Genomic DNA, 19,044 nt, shown 5'->3' on the forward strand with positions numbered 1-19,044 from the left:
TACCATAATTCTTCCAAATACTGTGCATGTTCTTATCTTTCTTGATATTTCAGATTTGCCTGTCTGACTTTCTGTTAGGAATAATAAAGATCTCAATCTCTTCTCTTTCCTCATGCACTCCTTCCTCCTAATATGGTTTTTGTTGAACATATACTCTGTTTTTTCCCTGATCATATATATGTATGTCATAGAAAGTCTCATTGTTCGTGTCTAGTTCAGTAGTGTACCATGCTTGCGTTTCCTTTCTTGTTTAGATTGCTGTTTTTGCATCTCCTAGCCTTTCCAATAACTATGTAAAATATCTCTCTATTAAACTTTCCACACAGGCGAACTTGAAAAATACTCTCTTAGTTCCATCCTTTCCCAGACTCCCTCTGGAACCTGTTTCAGTGTTCCTTGTTTATTCCCTTTGAACGAAACACATCCTCTGGTTGCTTCAGGGAAAGGGTGCATGATAGGGAAATGTTTTGAGACTTCATCTATCTCAAAGTGTTTTCATTCTACTTTGCACTTAACGGAGAGCTTGGCGTGTGTAGCTTGTGAGGCGGTAAGCGCTTCTTTCGGAATCCTAAGCTGATGTCCCATTATTTTCTGTCTCCTGTTGCTGCTGGCGAAAAGTCTGATGTCTTCCCAGCTCCTGGTCCTTTATCTGTGACCAGATGTTACTGTGCAGGAAGCTTTTGGAAAGTTTAGGAGGGAATGCAACTGTCATGGCCCAGAGAACAGGCTCTGAAAAAGGCAAGGCTCAGATCCTGTCTCTGTCCCTATTAGTGGGGCTTAACTTTTGTGATTCATCTATAATTATGGGTTCCTACAAGATTTATTGGGGGATGAAATGAATCAAGGCCATACATGTAGAGCATTTGGCAAGGTCCTTGTGAGGCAGACTGCACTCAGCAAGTACATCCTGCCCCTGCTCTTCTCCAGGATTCTGCTTTCAGTAATTTTACACCTTGTTTTGTGCCTCATTTCACCCCTTGTGCTACAAGCTGGTGACCCTTTATGATCTGGATAGACATGTTGTGGAATTTTTGCCGGCAGGTGATAGTACTACTAGAATGACCTAGCTTACAGAATTTCCGTCTTTTGAAATGTATATAGTGCTAGAGGACAGAATAAGGCATGTCTGATTTTACAACCTAAAGGCTGTACTGGGGTCTATGGGACGGTCTCATCTTCATGTGTGTGATGAGGAAACGCCATGGTTCTGGAAAGAAGGATGTATCCTTACCCCCTTTGTCTCTCTACATAAAGAGATGCTAGCATCAAGAGATAGAGACCTAGGAAACCCTCCAGTGCCTCTTTAAGTCAAAGTGACTCAGATGAACCAGTGCCACATGAGAAGCAGTCTCATTTGTTACGATGCTTCTGAAAGAGTGTTACAAATGCCAAAGAAGTAGCTAGGGCTGATGTGTCAGAAACTAACCTGCCAGCTGGCAGCCTGCCTTATGTGTTGCCAATGTTCTTATTTTCATGCACCTTCTCCTCCCCTCCTCTTCTTTCCCTTCTTGCCTGGCTCTGCTTCCTCTGCTCTCATCTTCTGACCCATCTCCTCCTGGTCGACTGGGGAACTTACCTTTCTGTGTCAGTCTGCACATGCTGGAGGGGGCTGCTGGCAGCGAAACCAGGCTTACACAGCAGCAGGAAGACAGACAAGTGGAATCCAGTGTTCTTTGGTCACAGGGGAGCGAGGCAGAGGGAGTCCTGGAGAAGCACAGGCCAACCCCAGGCAGCATTAAGAGACAAAAGATTTGGGGACAGAGTTCAGCCATCAGCTGCCAATCTCAGACTCCCACTCCTTCTCCAGCAAGCCATGGAATTTTTATCAGGTGCCCCCTGGGGTTTTCTTAGACTGCTGATAAATTTAAAACAATGCAGAAGTAAAGTAATTGGGGAAAGATAAAAAAAATACCTAACATTGAAAATTAGGCAGTCTTTTTATTTGGCTGCACCGTGAGGCATGTGGGATCTTAGTTCCCTGGCCAAGGATCGAACCCCTGCCCCTGGCATGGAAGTGTGAAGTCTTAACCAGTGGACCACCAGGGAAGTCCCTGTAAGCCTTACTGTGCTGGATTTGATGTATGCAGGATGGCACTGTAGCAGCTTTGAGCTCTCTGAGCCGAGCGTGCATGGGAAGGCAGGCCTGAAAGAAGGAGGAACGCCAGTTTCCAGCTAGAGCAGGTGAGGCCCCTGTGATGGGGGCTGACTCAGGCTCCCTGCCATGCGGCTGTTGGGATCTTATCTAAAATCACATAACCCTCGTGGCACTTTATGATACTATAATTGACGTAGATGCCTGTGGAAAAATAGAATTAGGGTTTTAAAATAATCTTGTCATTGAAATAACATACATCACACTTTACTTGAGGGGAGGAATTCTGATTTTGTGAATTTGTCATTCATCAAGTACCTGCTACGTACTAGGTGCTGTGCTGGGTGTTGATGATACAAAAATGGAAAAGAGCATAATCCTTGCTCTTGGCAAGATGGTTGTTCTCACGAGAAGTGTCTTCCTTCAGTGCCCATGGTGAGAACATCTGAAAGTTTCTCTTAATCCTTTTTTTGTGAACATTTTGACCTAACCATCTTTAGGTGAAAAATTGACAAATGATTGACTAGTATTTTTAGTTTTAAATAGTATGGGTTAATATTAGTAGAGGACCTTTCTACCAAGAAGGGAGGGTACATTATTTTCCGAGTCTCCCAAGAATTTCTCCATCCCTTGAGGAGATGTGAAGAATATATTTTTAATCCCCACTGAATTGGTGAAAAAAAAAAGTCAGTGGGATGGTTTTGGGGAAATGAGCTAAACATTTAAAAAAATTGAATTAGACTTTGTATGAAATGAAAATCCAGATGGATTAAAGATTTAAATTGTTTTAAAGACAGAAAAGAACCAGAATAGCACTGTAAAAAATATAGGTCAAGTTATATAATCTTAGTTAGGGAAAGAGAAAAATAATTTTTCAGACATGATTCCAAACTCAAAAATCACCAAAGAAACAACTAAAAAATTGTATTCCTTGAAATATATGAGCTTTATTATTGTGATTCCTGAACGTTCCCACCTTGTATTTCTCTAAGATGTTTATCATGATATTGAACCTGATAATAGTTATTAAGCAGTTCAAACATATTTATAGACACTGTCACATGCCAAGGACCATGTGAATGCTGATGAAGCACTTGGGAGCAAGGCCAGCATGATCTCATCCCAGGACAAAAGAAAGGGGGAACACTTTGGCCAGGAGGACATCCTGAACTCCTATAAGGCAGGCAGTGCCTCACCATGGAAACCCCCACTTCTCGAACTTTCTTCTGTTAAGTGTCTGCTTTTGTTATTTATGTCAATGATCAGTGATGTTGCCTGAATCTCCTGAGTGGCTCCTATGAACAGAGTGTAGTGCTAACTGTCAAATATGAGGAAGAAAGACAGCCCTGGACCCCTGGCTGTACTAAAGAGATGACCGTTAATCACACAGATGAATATGTTTGTAAGATGTTTAAAGTCCAGTGAAGGAAAAGTATAGGGGGCTAGGAGGGAGTTAGAAAGGGATCTTAATTTAGATTTGAGGGGAAAAGAAAGGCTTCTTTGAGAAAGCGCAACTAATTAAAGCCTGAAAGATAACGAGGGGGTTAGCCCTCAAAATGGGGGAGACAAAGCCGCAGGCTCACTTTGGTTTTTTTTTTTAGAAGATTTTTCTTTATTTATGGAGATAAGTAGGAATGGAAATCTTTCTTTTCATTAAAACACACATTCATAATTATATTTTTTAAAATATTTGAGAAAGAAGAAAGATCATTCATAACCTCACCAAGGTATAACTGCTTTCATTTCTTTCTTCTTTTCCATCCCTGATCATGGCACATACAATTTTACACTGAAATAACAGCATTTATAGCAGAAATATAATTGTATATTCCTTTACATTTGACACTATTTAATAAATGTTTTCATAGCTCTGTGTGCTCCTCACAATTGTCATTATAACCAGTTATCTCAATTTTGGAAATTTGCCCCACAAATAACTCAATGGAAACAAAAGCCTAAATGAAGACAAATATTAATTCTAGTATTTTATCTAAGTGTAAGGAAATATACTTGAAAGAACCCAATGAACCCACCAAATAGGAATGAAAGTAACTTCTAGTATCCCAGTTTACTAAAATACAGGCTCACTTTGAATTGGTGTATCTGTGAATGGGAAGGTTGTGATGACCTTGGGTTTATCTGAAACAGAATTTTAGGCTCTGAGTGGTGGGGTGGTGTGATTTGCTTGACATTTAAGAATGATGACTCAATTCCTGCTACTGATTTGGGTAGTTAAACCTGTTTTTTAAGAGAATGAACCTTGACATGTATACATTTTAGTAGTAAGGACTTGGCCCAGCAAGAAAGATGAAAGTGAGAAATACTCATAGGAAAAGCAGTTGCTTATAATAAGGGGGCACAACCAGCTGGGGTGCAGTGAATCTATTTTGCAGGGCCTGTCTGCCTTACATGCCTTGGTGTGACCAGGCAAGTTGAACCCGAGGTGCACCCCTATTGAAATGTTTATAAATATGTCGCTACAAAGCAGGAAGTCTCATGTTCGTGAAGCTTGTTAGTCATAATTCAAGATTTGAATTGGAACAAATTGTCTTCCTTTTATCTTTTATCCTAAAGATAAAAACATCCTGAGGATTTTTTAAATTAACTTTTAATTATTAAGAAGCTCTAGTTTTAGTAGCATAAACATCTAAATAAAACACAACCTGAAAAGCATTCAGTCAAGATAAATCACATGTAAATTTGTAAGTGGTAGAGTTAGTTTGCATTCTTTTTCTCAAGGGCCTAATATTTCAGGGAAAAGAGAAATAATATTGTTAAAGAAATATCTTTTTATAGTCTCTTTGTGTATTTGGAACATTACAGAAAGACAGTTATAAACTATCATTGCGAAGATTTTCTTTTTAACTTGACTTTGTCTGAATACTGAGACAATCTGGGGACTTGAACGTATTTATCATGTTACTGCCTTTGTAGGCTTTCCGTCTTATTAGTTTTTCATGGCCACTCTCATAATGAAGGATTAACCTTAATCTTTCAGAATTCAGAATTCTGGATTGCACTTGTGTTTCACCTTTCTCCTACATTATTATTCATGTTTATATTTGCTTCCCTTCTACTTCCAAATAGAAACATCCAGTACATTTACCTGTTAAACACTTTCTACAATCTAGAGATTGTAGCATTTCATTGGAATAATTGACTGAGCTTGGTAGAAGGATTCTAGAGATATATAAGAATGAGCATGAAATTGATTTGCCTTCAATTCAGTTTCAATGTGCGGTAGTAGCAGAGCTTGAAGTCAAGAGTACGGCATTGGCGACCTCTGGGATTCACTATCTACTGTGTCCTTCCTAGATATTGATTTGAACTCCCCTTCCACATCCTTTTCCATTCCCGCTTTGACTAGATGTTATACTGAATACCAACCATGGACCCCTGCCTTGGGGTGAATCATCACCTAAAATGTTTTCCTCTTTACATGTAGTATGTATACCCACGCTTGCTGGTGTATGCAGACAGTGTAAAGTGTATTCACAGTCCCTGCAACTAGAGATTCAGAATTAATCAGGGGGAGGCATGTGGAGCTTCTGTGTCACATTGAGATGTCAGCTGTTGTCACTTTCAATTCCCTGGCAGCACCTCAGGTAGTAAGCTAGAGCTGAATTATGCAGTGCAACCAGTCTTTTTTTTTTTTTTTTCTTGACTCTAGGGGTGCTCTTAAATAGTAAAGGTTTTTGCAACTTATGAATGAATTGATTTCTAGTCCTCTTGAAGTTCTTTTTATCCTGTTTTGCAGCTATCATCTTGCTTCTAAGTAGAGACCCAGTTATTAAAGACCCGGGGCCTTACCTGTTCACATATGTTATTTTGGCCATATTGAATGCTAGTCCTACAAGCTTGCTGTTCTAAAGGCAGACAGCAGACTAGTGCTTACAATCCAAGACTTTTACAGCCTGACTCTCTTAGTTCCATGCCTTACAGTCTTGTCTTTGATGTAGTTTCACACATATGCACAGAGGGTTAATATCTTACTAAATAAGTACTTCTGCTCTCAAATATTTGGAAAGACATGGATGATGAATTTGGAGCTTATTGGTGATTTCTATATTATTTGATATTCATTGCTTTGTGTGTTTCTGGAATTCTATGGCAAGCCCATATTTGTTATCATTATCTGCAGTAAATCCTTGCGCACTGCAATGGGATTGCCTGCCTACACTCAATCAGCTTTATGCCCACTTACTGGAATATATCATTTACTGAAATTAAATGTGACAAGCATTTGAAAATCCAGATCATACTCCCCCATCCACGTGGCATCGAGGTCACTCTTGGGTGATGAGCCACTGAAACACTTCTTTTAATTCAGAGATTTTTCTAACTGCACTGCAGGATGAGGTTGGATTATATTTCCCTTAATTTACATATTTTTGCAGAAATCTAGCTAAGGTTGTCATGTTTCTCTGAGTTGGTGACAAATGTTGATAGAACTCTGTAAATGTATTTTTATAAGCAAGCTGAATGCATTTGATGTGATGGACTCAATCTGACATTGCTGATGTCTTATAAATTGAGCAATCAGAAAAAATAATTTTGTATAGAAGGAAACCTAGCTCTAATTGATTATACCTTATGAGAGATTAAAATAGGAAATGTTAATATGTTACTGTTAGACAGCTTTTTGTTTTTGTAATCAAAAAAGCAATTTCAAGAGGCTGCTTTTTAAAAAAAAAAAACAAAAACCCTCTTTTCATTTTAAATATTCAGAGTTGCCCCCAACCACCAAAACAAGATGATAAATGAACATTTATTGAACCTTAACTCTAGGCCAGGCATTATGCTAGGTGCTTGAAATACTGAACCGATTAAGACATAGCACCTGCTCTTGACAAACTCACAGGCTAATGGGAAGATTAGTATATTTAAATGAATATTTACTCTGGTATGACAGGCACTATAATTGTAAAATTCACAGTGTACAGTAATGGCTCCAAGAAATAACATATCTTCTTGCTTCAACACCAGAGGTAATATACAGAGTGCAAGCAGAGAGGGGGGTGCATAGCTTATAAAGAATTTTAAAATATTAACAAATCCAGTTAAGAGTTGGACTCTGTTTTGCTGTCATTATGCTGACAGTTCTAAGCAGTGTTAGTGATAAAGCCTCTTTCTACTGGGAGGGACTTCAAATGCCCTGCCCTTGGCCACCACTGGTGGTGACTGTGTTGGGAGTGGCGAGGAGTTGAGGAGGGGGCCAAGAAAAGCTCCAGATGGCAAGATGACATATTTTGTAAAAAAAAATGAGAAATTTCTCAAGTAGGAAATTCGGAAGGATATTCCAAGAAGGCACCAAGCACATATATAAAGACATTTAAAACAGCATGCTTGACTGCAGTGCAGGGGGAAATAGCAGTCATTTTCAATAGATGGTGATGACCCATTAGATATCCATATGGGAAAAATATCAGTCTCAACCACCGTCTTAGTAAGATAGTGTATTATACACAATAACCAGTTCTAAATAGCATGCGGATCTGAATGTTAAATTTAAAACAATTATAGTTTTAGAGGAAAGCAGAAGGTGGTCACGGCCTTTGTCTTTTAAACAGAACACAAAAATCTTTAAAAGGAAAAATAGATGAGAACTTGGAGCATGTTAAAACTAAGTATTTCTCTTTTATAAGAGATACTATTCAGTTCAGTTCAGTTCAGTTCAGTCGCTCAGTCGTGTCCGACTCTTTGTGACCCCATGAATCACAGCACACCCGGCCTCCCTGTCCATCACTATCTCCTGGAGTTCACTCAAACTCACGTCCATCGAATTGGTGATGCCATCCAGCCATCTCATCCTCTGTCGTCCCCTTCTCCTCCTGCCCCCAATCCCTCCCAGCATCAGAGTCTTTTCCAATGAGTCAACTCTTCGCATGAGGTGGCCAAAGTACTGGAGTTTCAGCTTTAGCATCAGTCCTTCCAATGAACACCCAGGGCTGATTTCCTTCAGAATGGACTGGTTGGATCTCCTTGCAGTCCAAGGGACTCTAAAGAGTCTTCTCCAACACCACAGTTCAAAAGCATCAATTCTTCGGCACTCAGCTTTCTTCACAGTCCAACTCTCACATCCATACATGACCACTGGAAAAACCATAGCCTTGACTAGATGGACCTTTGTAGGCAATGTAATGTCTCTGCTTTTGAATATGCTATCTAGGTTGGTCATAACTTATTAGGAGAGTTAAAAAGCATCTCACAAAACAGGAAAAGATTTTTCCCATTGCATATATGTGAGTAAAACCTGATGCTTAGGATGTATGCAGAACTCTTAAAATCATGAAGGAAAGATATATAATCCAGTAGGAAAAAGAACCAGGCAATAGCCATGAAGAACTGCTTCAGCAGAGTGTATATCCAAATGGTCAGTGAGCACATGAAAAGACACTCAGCTGTGTTAGTCATTAGGAAAATGCATAATAAAACCATAACATGATACCACTATATGCCCACCAGTGCAGCTAGAATGAAGGAGGAGAAAATGTTCTGGGAAGGATGCAGAGCAAGTGGAAGGAAAGCTTTGTATTGTTTGCGGGTGCATAAATTGTCTCAGTACCATTGGAAAGTTGGCAGCACCTCCTGGAGCTTTCTATGCGCACACTTAAGCTCATGATTCCGTGCCTAGAAACATACTCCACAGAAATGTCCCATGTCTATCAAAAGATATATAAAAAATGTTCATAGCAGCACTCTTCACAATAGATACTGGAAACTAACCAAATGCTCATGAACAGTACCTTGGAAAAAAGCTGTATGTTCATTAAGTAGATGACTCTATGGCAGTGAGAATGAACAAATGACAATCGCAGTCGAAAATGTGGAGGAATCTCAGAACACTGCTGAGCAAAAGACACATAAGAATAGTAGGCAAAATAAACAATGCTGTTTAGGGATTAGGCAGTGGTTACCTTGTGGGGTGGTGACTATAAGCAGGCATGGGGTGCTTTGAGGCTGTTTCTTAAGCCAAGTACTAGGGACACAGCTCTGTGTGTGTGTTTTATGCATGTTTCTATAAAAGAGATAAATGAAGAGGTTTTTTAAAAAATCCAGCATTGATAATCCAGGGAGTCAGTTCAGTAAAGGATGTAAGTGGAAAATTGATAGAAGGTGATTCCATAGAGTTACATAGCAGCGTATTATGAAAAGCCTATATGCCATATTAAGGTACTTGGGGTGTATGGATAGACACAGTGGAGAACAATGAAGACTATGAAATATACAGTGGCTAAATGTACATTTCAAAGAGTTCTTTGATGGCAACAGGACAGAGAAACAGGTGGTGTGTAAAGAAACTGGAGCCCAGGAGATCATCCATTCATTTACTCAACACATATTATTGAAGGATTACTGTGTCAACATGGGGAATACGGTAGTGAACAAGACAAAGTCCTTGCCCTTGTGGAGCTTACCCTGTAGTGGAGGAAGCAGAAAACAAATAACACACAAATAAAGACAAACAAAGTATCAAATTGAGCCGTTTTATAAAGAAAAGTTCATGAGACTAAAGAAATTGTGACACAAGGAGGCTGTTTTAGATAAGGTAGTGAGAAAGGGACCTACTAAGGATGCGATTCTTGAGCAGACTTCAAAAGGATGAGTGAGTGAGTTATAAAAATATCTGAAGAGGAGAGTCCTAGGCAGAATGGACAGCAGATGCAAAACTTCTGAAAGAGAACAAACTTGCCATATGTAATATTCAAGGAGGATCACCAAGGATGAGAATGCATAATGGAGAAAGTGGTCGGAAATAAGATCACAAAGGTAACAAAGTGCCAGATTATAAGGGTCTTCTAAAACATGGTAAGGACATTGGATTTTCTGTTAGTCAAGAGATAGGAGGAGGCTAAATATCATGGCAGATACCTCCAAATCTGGATGGGTTAGCAAAATAAAAGCATATGTTTTGTTCGTGCAAAGTCCAATGGGATATGATAAAAAGGTTTTTCCTAGTCATTGTCCCTATCATAGTGGAGGGTCATGATCACTTAGGTATGCTATTTCTTCAATATTTGGAAGCCTTATCTTATAGTTTCAGGGTTACTCTAGAATGTTAACATTTTTGTGCCAGCAGATAGAAGGAAGAAGATGCATGGAGGATCATGCACTTAGTGCCTAGCCAGTTGACTTGGAAATGACACACTTCTGCTCTCATTTTTTTGGCAAGAATGAGCCACATGATCCTCTCATATGCAAGGAATAACCAGGAAATGGGATCCCCAGCTGGGCAGCCACTTACCAGCATCAATTCCATGAAAAAGGGGAGTGTGAATCTTTGGGGATCAACTCAATAAAATTTGACACGTGATTTTTATCATAAATAGGATGAAAAGTCATGGGAGAGAGATGCTGCTGCTGCTAAGTCGCTTCAGTTGTGTCCGACTCTGTGTGACCCCATAGACGGCAGCCCACCAGGCTTCCTCTGTCCACAGGGTTCTCTAAGCAAGAATACTTGGAGTGGGTTGCCATTTTCTTCTCCAATGGAGACAGATGAATAGGGTATTAACAATGTCTTAAAAATTCCTCTGGTTGCTGATTGGATTATAAGTTGTGGGTCTAGGGACATTAAAAGAAGCAAGGAGTCCAGTTTTAAGGAAGTAGGTGAGAAATGATGATGACTTGGTGTGTTGGTAGCACAAGAGGAGAAATATGGTTAAATTTGGGATAAATTTTGAAGACAGAGCCAGTAAGATTTGCTTATGGGTTGGAGGTGTAAGGTCCAGTCTAGAAGAGACTAAGGAAAGCATTTTGGCCCGAGAGACTAGCTGATGGGGGAGTACCATTTAATGAACTGTTGTCCAAATGGCATCTTGCTTCTCAAATGTCATCTTCTTAATTGTGTCTCTCATGCCACTCTATTTTACATTGTTGTCCCTGTGAATTCTTTCATTCATTCATTCAGTTCAGTTCAGTTCAGTAGCTCAGTCGTGTCCAACTCTTTGCGACCCCATGAATCGCAGCACACCAGGCCTCCCTGTCCATCACCAACTCCCGGAGTTCACTCAGACTCGTGTCCATCGAGTTGGTGATGCCATCCAGCCATCTCATCCTCTGTTGTCCCCTTTTCCTCCTGCCCCCAATCCCTCCCAGCATCAGAGTCTTTTCCAATGAGTCAACTCTTCGCATGAGGTGGCCAAAGAACTGGAGTTTCAGCTTCAGCATCATTCCCTCCAAAGAACACCCAGGGCTGATCTCCTTTAGAATGGACTGGTTGGATCTCCTTGCAGTCCAAGGGACTCTCAAGAGTCTTCTCCAACACCACAGTTCAAAAGCATCAATTCTTTGGTGCTCAGCTTTCTTCACAGTCCAACTCTCACATCCATACATACTGGAAAAACCGTAGCCTTGACTAGACGGACCTATTATATACTGTGCAGTTTATGTATTCATTTTGTTTTGTATTGTCCATACTAGAATGTAAGTTCCATCAGGGCAGAGATTTTGTACTGTTTTGGATGCTCATTACGCGATAAGAAAGTATCGGGCATAGAGTTGTCTGTCTCATTTGTGGAATGAATGAACGGTGGAGTAGGGAGGAGTAGGTTTAGGTGAAAGCATGAAATGAAAACCTTTGCTAAGATGTTTATTAGACATTTCAAGTATCTTTAAAAGATAGTTGGATACACTGGTTTGAAGCCCAGAAAAGAGGCCCATGCATAGAGATATATTTTTAGTAGTCAACAACATATTGACAATAGATGTTTAAGGCCATGGAACTGGATAAGATCATGTAGGGAATTACTAGAAGTATGGGGTAATAAACTGGATCAGATACTGCTGGGAGGTTGAGTAAGGTGAGGACTGAGGCTGATCATTGGATAGCAATGTGAGGTCCTTAAAAAAGCAATTTCATGACTCGGTTGGAATGAGACTCTGAATGGAGTGAACTCAGAAGATAGAAGGACATAAGTTGTGGAGAAAGTGAGTGTAGTCAATTGTGTTTTTCCAGAAATTATTACAAAGGGGTGCAAAGAAATAGGGAGGTATCTGGAAAATATCCAGCATCTGGAAGGAAAATGGTCAAGGGAGGGTGTCTTTTTTTAGGACTAAAGATATTACAATGTGTTTATGCGGGGGACTGCCCATGAAGGGTTAAGTCTTGGGAGCTGCTCGGCGTTATGCAGAGCCTTAGGCACGTTCCTAAGCTCCCTGTCCCGCCCCCCTGAAGAATTTACTACCCTTAAGGCTCCGGGACGTCTAGTTCTTGCAACATTTCATAGAAGATAGATTAGCTTATTGTTAGAAGATAGATTATCTTATTGTGATCTGTACACAACGGTAAGGGTCTTGTGATTGTATTTGGAGATTAATAACAATCTTGTGAATGTCAGAAGTCACGTACTTTATCCTATATATACTGCAGCACAATAAAGAAAGGCATCAGCCATTTTGGTCTGATCCTCTCAACCCCATCTTTTGTCTCTCTCTTATTTTTCTTAGCGGGGACGCTCTGTTCTCTCCCTGTGCAGGTGCGACTCTTGCTTGTGCTGTCCGCGGCATGTTTATATTTTGATGAGGATGATTCAGTACAGAGAGAATAAATAGGAGAATGGTCCTGCACAGAGAAAGGTCCTTATGTAGGTAAGGGGTAAGGGCATCCAGTGCACACAAATGATGGGGTCAGGAAAGAGAGAGTTCATTTTGATAATAGACAGTTACAATTTTTTTTAAGGCTAAGAGATTGCATATATGAACAGTGAAACTAGAAAGGAGGAGATAGGTAAGAAGCACATAGACTCAACATAGTCTAGTCCTGTATAGAGGAAGAAATAGAACTGTGATTCTCAAACCCTAACACATATCAGAATCACTTGCAGGGTTTGTGAAACGTGGATTACTGGACCCAGCCCATAGGTTTCTGACTCAGCTGGTCCAGGATTGCATCTGAGAATCTGCATTTTTAACAAGCTTCCTGGGGATGCTGCTGCTGCTGGTACCTGTTTCTCAGTACTGTGGGGGGTGTGGAGACCAGCAGCATCGGCATCCCCTGGCAGTTTGTTAGAAATGCAGGGTGTCCCCGTAGTGGATTCATGTCAATGTATGGCAAAACCAATACAGTATTGTAAAGTAAAATAAAGTAAAAATAAAAATTAAAAAAAAAAAAAAAGAAAAAGAAATGCAGGGTGTCTGGCTCCACTCTGGACCTATTGGATTGGATTGTGCCTTTTAACAAGTAGTTTATTTGCATGTCCAAGTTTGAGAATCGTCGTTCTAAAACAATATTTTTCAGCCTTGTCCTCAAGTGATTCCAACATGCAACCGTGACTGAGAACAACCGAGTCAGGGTGACCCCAAAGTATACTGCCTGCATGACTAAGCAAATGCATGTCTCATTAAATAAGATAAAGAGTTCATGAGGAGAAGCGGGGGTGCGGAGGTTGACTGAGTTCATGTTGTATTTGAAGAGTGTTTTCAGGACATCAGATGAAGCTATTCAGTTGAGTATCTAGAGCTAGGAAACACCAGAAGAGAGATGGAAGGCTGCGTTACAGATCTGAGCGTCATCAGCATGGAAGTAGTAATTAACATTAGGGATATGAAGGCGATCAGCCCAAGAAAATGAGAAAAATGGCAAAGAAGTCCAAGGAAGGCAATTGACCAAGGAGAGAAGAAGAGGCGCCTGCAAAGAAAGTGGGAACAGTAAAAAAGTTTGAGCACAAGCAGGAGTTGGGCTTCCCGGGTGACTCAGCGTAAAGAATCCGCCTGCCAGTGCAGGAGGCCTGGGTTCGATCCTTGGATGGGGAAGATCCCCTATAGAAGGAAATGGCAACCAGCTCCAGTATTCTTGCCTGGAAAATCCCATGGACAGAGGAGCCTGGAACACCATAGTCCATGGGGTTGCCAAAGAGTGGAACACGACTTCGTGACTAAACAACAGCAACAGGAATTGGCAAGGCAGGGAAGCTAAGGTGAGGGTTGTAGAAGGAAGGAAAAATCAATGATGTTTTGTATCTCAGAAAATTTTAACTCCAGTAAGATAGACTGAGAAGCATCAGTTATCCATCTTTTGGGTGCTCACAAATGGCCTTGCCGTTGGCAGTTCTGGGCAAAGGTAGCTGCAAACCCCTAGTGCAAAAGTTTCACCAGGAAACAGGAGACAAGGATCTGGGATTGTCAGACATTACCAGCCTTTCCAAAAAGCTTGACTATGCCAAAAAGGACAGAGTGATGAGCCACTAGACGGAGATGCTGGTGAAGGCAAGTTTTCAACTTGGCCAAGACCAGAATCTTGCCACTGGCCATTGAGAAAGAGCCATTGGTTAGTAAAGAGGGAATCAAGGTGTCAAGAATAATGGGGTCCAGGGCATCTGTGGGGTTACCCTTAGGAGGAGCAAGAAGGTGGGTGTGAATACAGATAAATTTGTAGTTGAGGGGTTTGGATGTGGGGGAATTTATTCCTAATAGCTTCAATTTTCTCTAGGAAGTAGGGGTCAAAGTCATTTGCTAGGAAAGAGTTGGGGAGGGATCTTGGAGATTTATTGTCCTTATTTTTCATGTACTTTCACAAAAGACAAACACCTTTCTATCTACATGTAAAATACATAATATACCTGTGTGTGTGTGTTAGTCGCTGAGTTGTGGCTGACTCTTTGCGACCCCATGGACTGTAGCCCACCAGGCTCCTCTGTCCATGGGATTCTCCAGGCAAGAACACTGGAGTAGGTAGCCATTTCCCTTCTCCAGGGGCTCTTCCCCACCCAGGGATTGAACCCAGGTCTCCTGCATTGCAGGCAGATGTTTTACTGTCTTTAGCTACTAGGGAAGCCAATTATATATCCTAAACTTCATTCCTTAATAATTAACCCATTTCCAAACCCTGACCAGAAAACATTTTGCATTGACCATTAAGAATATTCAAAGTTGAATTATTTCCCAATATTCTTATTCTTGAACTATTTTTCCTTTAACACTTCCTCCCTGTTTCATTTATAACTAAAATTTGCCCCTAATTTGATAATTTCTCATTGTATCTCTCTTCTGCTTGTTAAGCTGATCACTGGAGTATTTATTCTTGCTGGTTCCCGTGCGATAAAGTGCTTACTCTGTCCATTCTCACCATGCCCATCTCATTCAAATTAATTATTTTCAAGCAAGATTTCTGAATGCCAAACCTCTTCTCATAATCTCAATCACGTGAAGAAAGCCTTTGTGCTTTTGAGTTATAAATGTATATATTCTTATATAGAATTTAAACCACATAAAGGAGGAAGTAGAAAATCGCTTCCTAGTTGTGTGTGTGTGTGTGTGTGTGTGTGTGTGTGTGTGTGTTTCTCTCTGTGCCCATCACATAAAGTCCCAGTGAAGTCGGCTGGGAATGCTAATCTGTCTCTAATCCTGGAAAGAAACCTGGAGGGAATGGCTCATTTTTTGTCCCTGCTGTGTCACTCTGTACAGGGTGTGTCCGCTGTTTCTCTTTGATGAATTGATCTTTGTGTCCTCCAAACAGCATAAAACCTACCAGGCTCTGTTGGTTTTTCATTATAAACTATTGGGGTGTAAGTTTTTTAACTTATAAATTGTTGAAGGAGGATATGATTCCAGAAGTTTGATGGGGTCCCCTTCCCTCTTGGCAGATTTAGGCTTTGAGTCCTGACGTGTCTGGCCCATTTGCCCAGCTTTAATGGTGGGCTGGGCTCTACCCCAGCCTCTCAGTTACTAGCGGACAGAGATCTGTGGGGTGGGGTGGTAAGATGGGCCCACCTGAGGATCTAAACCTACTGTGCACTCCCCATGGAGAAGGAAAGCCAAGGAGGGCAGGGGTGCAGTGTTTTCCGATCCCCAATCCTATGACCTAAGGAGGTTTGTGCTCTGACCAATTGGACCATCCACTTCTCCCCAGAGAGAAGGATGGGCAGAGATGGTTAAGAGGCACTGCCTTTACCCTATCATGGGCAGGAGAGCTGACTTCTTCACTGTGAGTAGTAGGAAGGATGAACAGAACATACAAAACCAAGGCTTAGAAAGATGAAGGCAGCTGTTCATGACCACAGAGTAGTGGTTGGCAGAGTCTGAATGCAAACCCAGATTCAGTTCAGTTCAGTTCAGTCACTCAGTCATGTCTGATTCTTTGCAACCCCATGAACCACAGCACGCCAGGAGTCCATCACCAACTCCCGGAGTCCACCCAAACCCATGTCCATAGAGTTGGTGATGCCATCCAGCCATCTCATCCTCTGTCGTCCCCTTCTCCTGCCCTCGATCTTTCCCAGCATCAGGGTCTTTTCAAATGAATCAGCTCTTCGCATCAGGTGGCCAAAGTACTGGAGTTTCAGCTTCAACATCAGTCCTTCCAATGAACACCCAGGACTGATATCCTTTAGAATGGACTGGCTGGATCTCCTTGCAGTCCAAGGGACTTTCAAGAGTCTTCTCCAACACCACAGTTCAAAAGCCTCAATTCTTCGGCACTCAGCTTTCTTCACAGTCCAACTCTCACATCCATACATGACCACTGGAAAAACCATAGCCTTGACTAGATGGACCTTTGTTGGCAAAGTAATGACTCTGCTTTTGAATATGCTCTCTAGCTTGGTCAAAACTTTCCTTCCAAGGAGTAAGCGTTTTTTTTAATTTCATGGCTGCAGTCACCATCTGCAGTGATTTTGGAGCCCCAAAAAATAAAGTCTGACACTGTTTCCACTGTTTCCCCATCTATTTCCCATGAAGTGATGGGACCGGATGCCATCATCAGTTTCCTGAATGTTGAGCTTTAACCCAACTTTTTCACTCTCCTCTTTCACTTTCACCAAGAGGCTCTTTAGTTCTTCTTCACTTTCTGCCATAAGGGTGGTATCATCTGCATATCTGAGGTTATTGATATTTCTCTCAGCAATCTTGATTCCAGCTTGTGCTTCTTCTAGCCCAGCGTTTCTCATGATGTACTCTGCATAGAAGTTAAATAAGCAGGGTGGCAATATACAGCCTTGACGTACTCCTTTCCTATTGGGACCAGTCTGTTGTTCCATGTCCAGTTCTAACCATTGCTTCCTGACTTGCATACAGGTTTCCCAAGAGGCAGGTCAGGTGGTCTGGTATTCCCATCTCTTTAAGAATTTTCCACAGTTTCTTGTGATCCACACAGTCAAAGGCTTTGGCATAGTCAATAAAACCGAAATAGATGTTTTTCTGGAACTCACTTGCTTTTTTGATGATCCAGTGGATGTTGGCAATTTGATCTCTGGTTCCTCTGCCTTTTCTAAATCCAGCTTGAACATCTGGAACTTCACAGTTCACGTATTGGTGAAGCCTGGCTTGGAGAATTTTGTGCATTACCTTACTAGCGTGTGAGATGAGTGCAATTGTGCAGTAGTTTGAGCATTCTTTGGCATTGCCTTTCTTTGGGATTGGAATGAAAACTGACCTTTTCCAGTCCTGTGGCCACTGCTGAGTTTTCCAAATTTGCTGGCATATTGAGTGCAGCACTTTCACAGCATCATCTTTTAGGATTTGAAATAGCTCAACTGGAATTCCATCACCTCCACTAGCTTCCTAAGGCCCACTTGACTTCACAGTCCAGGATGTCTGGCTCTAGGTGAGTGATCACACCATCGTGATTGTCTGTGTCATGAAGATCTTTTTTGGTATAGTTCTTCTGTGTATTCTTGCCACCTCTTCTTAATATCTTCTTCTTCTGTTATGTCCCTACCATTTCTGTCCTTTATTGAGCCCATCTTTGCATGAAATGTTCCCTTAGTATCTCTAATTTTCTTGAAGAGATCTCTAGTCTTTCTCACTCTATTGTTTTCCTGTATTTCTTTGCATTGATCACTGAGGAAGGCTTTCTTATCTCTCCTTGCTATTCTTTGGAATTCTGCATTCAAATGGGTATATCTTTCCTTTTCTCCTTTGCTTTGCGCTTCCCTTCTTTTCACAGCTATTTGTAAACCCAGATTGGTATAGCTTAAAACTTTAGCCCTTGTGAAAATGAACCTTACTTCCATGATACTTCCTTCATTGTGAAGGCTCACAGAAATGTAATACATTCATAGTGACAGGGGACTGGGGATCAGCTTTCTGGTACATATATAGATGGCCAGGGATTTGATTGTGGGTTTATAGATGAAAAAAGAGAGAGCCCAGAAATGAGCCCCAGACTCAGAAGCAACCCTAAGCTTAGGAGGAGACAGGTCCATGAGATCGTTCCCCAAGTCTCTATCCTTCACTTTCTAACCTCCCTCACTCTGAGATGCCTTGATGTGATGTGACAGCTGGTTTCATTGGTCCCAGTAATAACTAATATAGAAAAATCGATTGACTTGAAAAATTAGGAAACTGGCCTATACTGTATATTATTATTTACGAACGATGTAAAAACAAAGCAAAAAGTGCCTGCTTAGAAAGAAAATTGGTCTATCATGTATCTAGAGTTCTGCAGCTTTTGAATGAAAGGAAGGGGTGTATCACTTATTATCACATGTACTTAAGAAAAATAATTTGATCGGTGGCTGTTCTCAGTGGTTTTGTGTTTCTTTCAGATGTTGCCCATTTAATGTGGTTTGAAAGACTCTATGTTTGGCTTCAGTGTTTTGAAAAATACATCTTGTACCCAGCAATCATTTTGAATGCCCTCACAACGGATGCATTTTCAATAAGCAATTACCGGCGACTTGGTACCCAGTAAGTGGAGAAGTTTATTCACACTATGATTTGAATCACCACATTTTCAAAATCTAGTGCGTTTTCTCTGAACAGGCTGCAGCCAAAGCCAACTTCTGTCTACTAATGATGGGCCAAGTAACAGTAAGCCATGGTGGCCTTTTACTCAAACTTACCGTGGCTAGATGGTTATTGTAGAAAGACTGGGGTGCAAACAGAGTTAGATCTGCTTGAAGTGATCTTGGAAATAAATTGTCAATAGATTTGAAAATCATCCTGTGGAACCTTGGTCAGAAGCCTTAACGAGATGATGGCAGCACAGTGTGATCCCGGGGTTCCTGGGGTTCTGA

General features: G+C 41.0%; 1 protein-coding gene across 1 annotated transcript in view; it reads left to right on the plus strand.

Annotated features, from left to right (window-relative positions):
- PCNX2 (pecanex homolog 2 (Drosophila)) overlaps window positions 1-19,044 on the plus strand; it is a 309,639-nt gene that overhangs the window by 147,888 nt on the left and 142,707 nt on the right. Inside the window, exon 20 of the mRNA XM_018042531.1 lies at window positions 18,574-18,715. Coding sequence (XP_017898020.1) covers window positions 18,574-18,715 — 142 coding nt within the window. The remainder of the gene's footprint in view (window positions 1-18,573; window positions 18,716-19,044) is intronic.

This window comes from Capra hircus, chromosome 28, assembly GCF_001704415.2.
Source record: "Capra hircus breed San Clemente chromosome 28, ASM170441v1, whole genome shotgun sequence".
Classification (NCBI taxonomy): Eukaryota; Metazoa; Chordata; class Mammalia; order Artiodactyla; family Bovidae; genus Capra; species Capra hircus.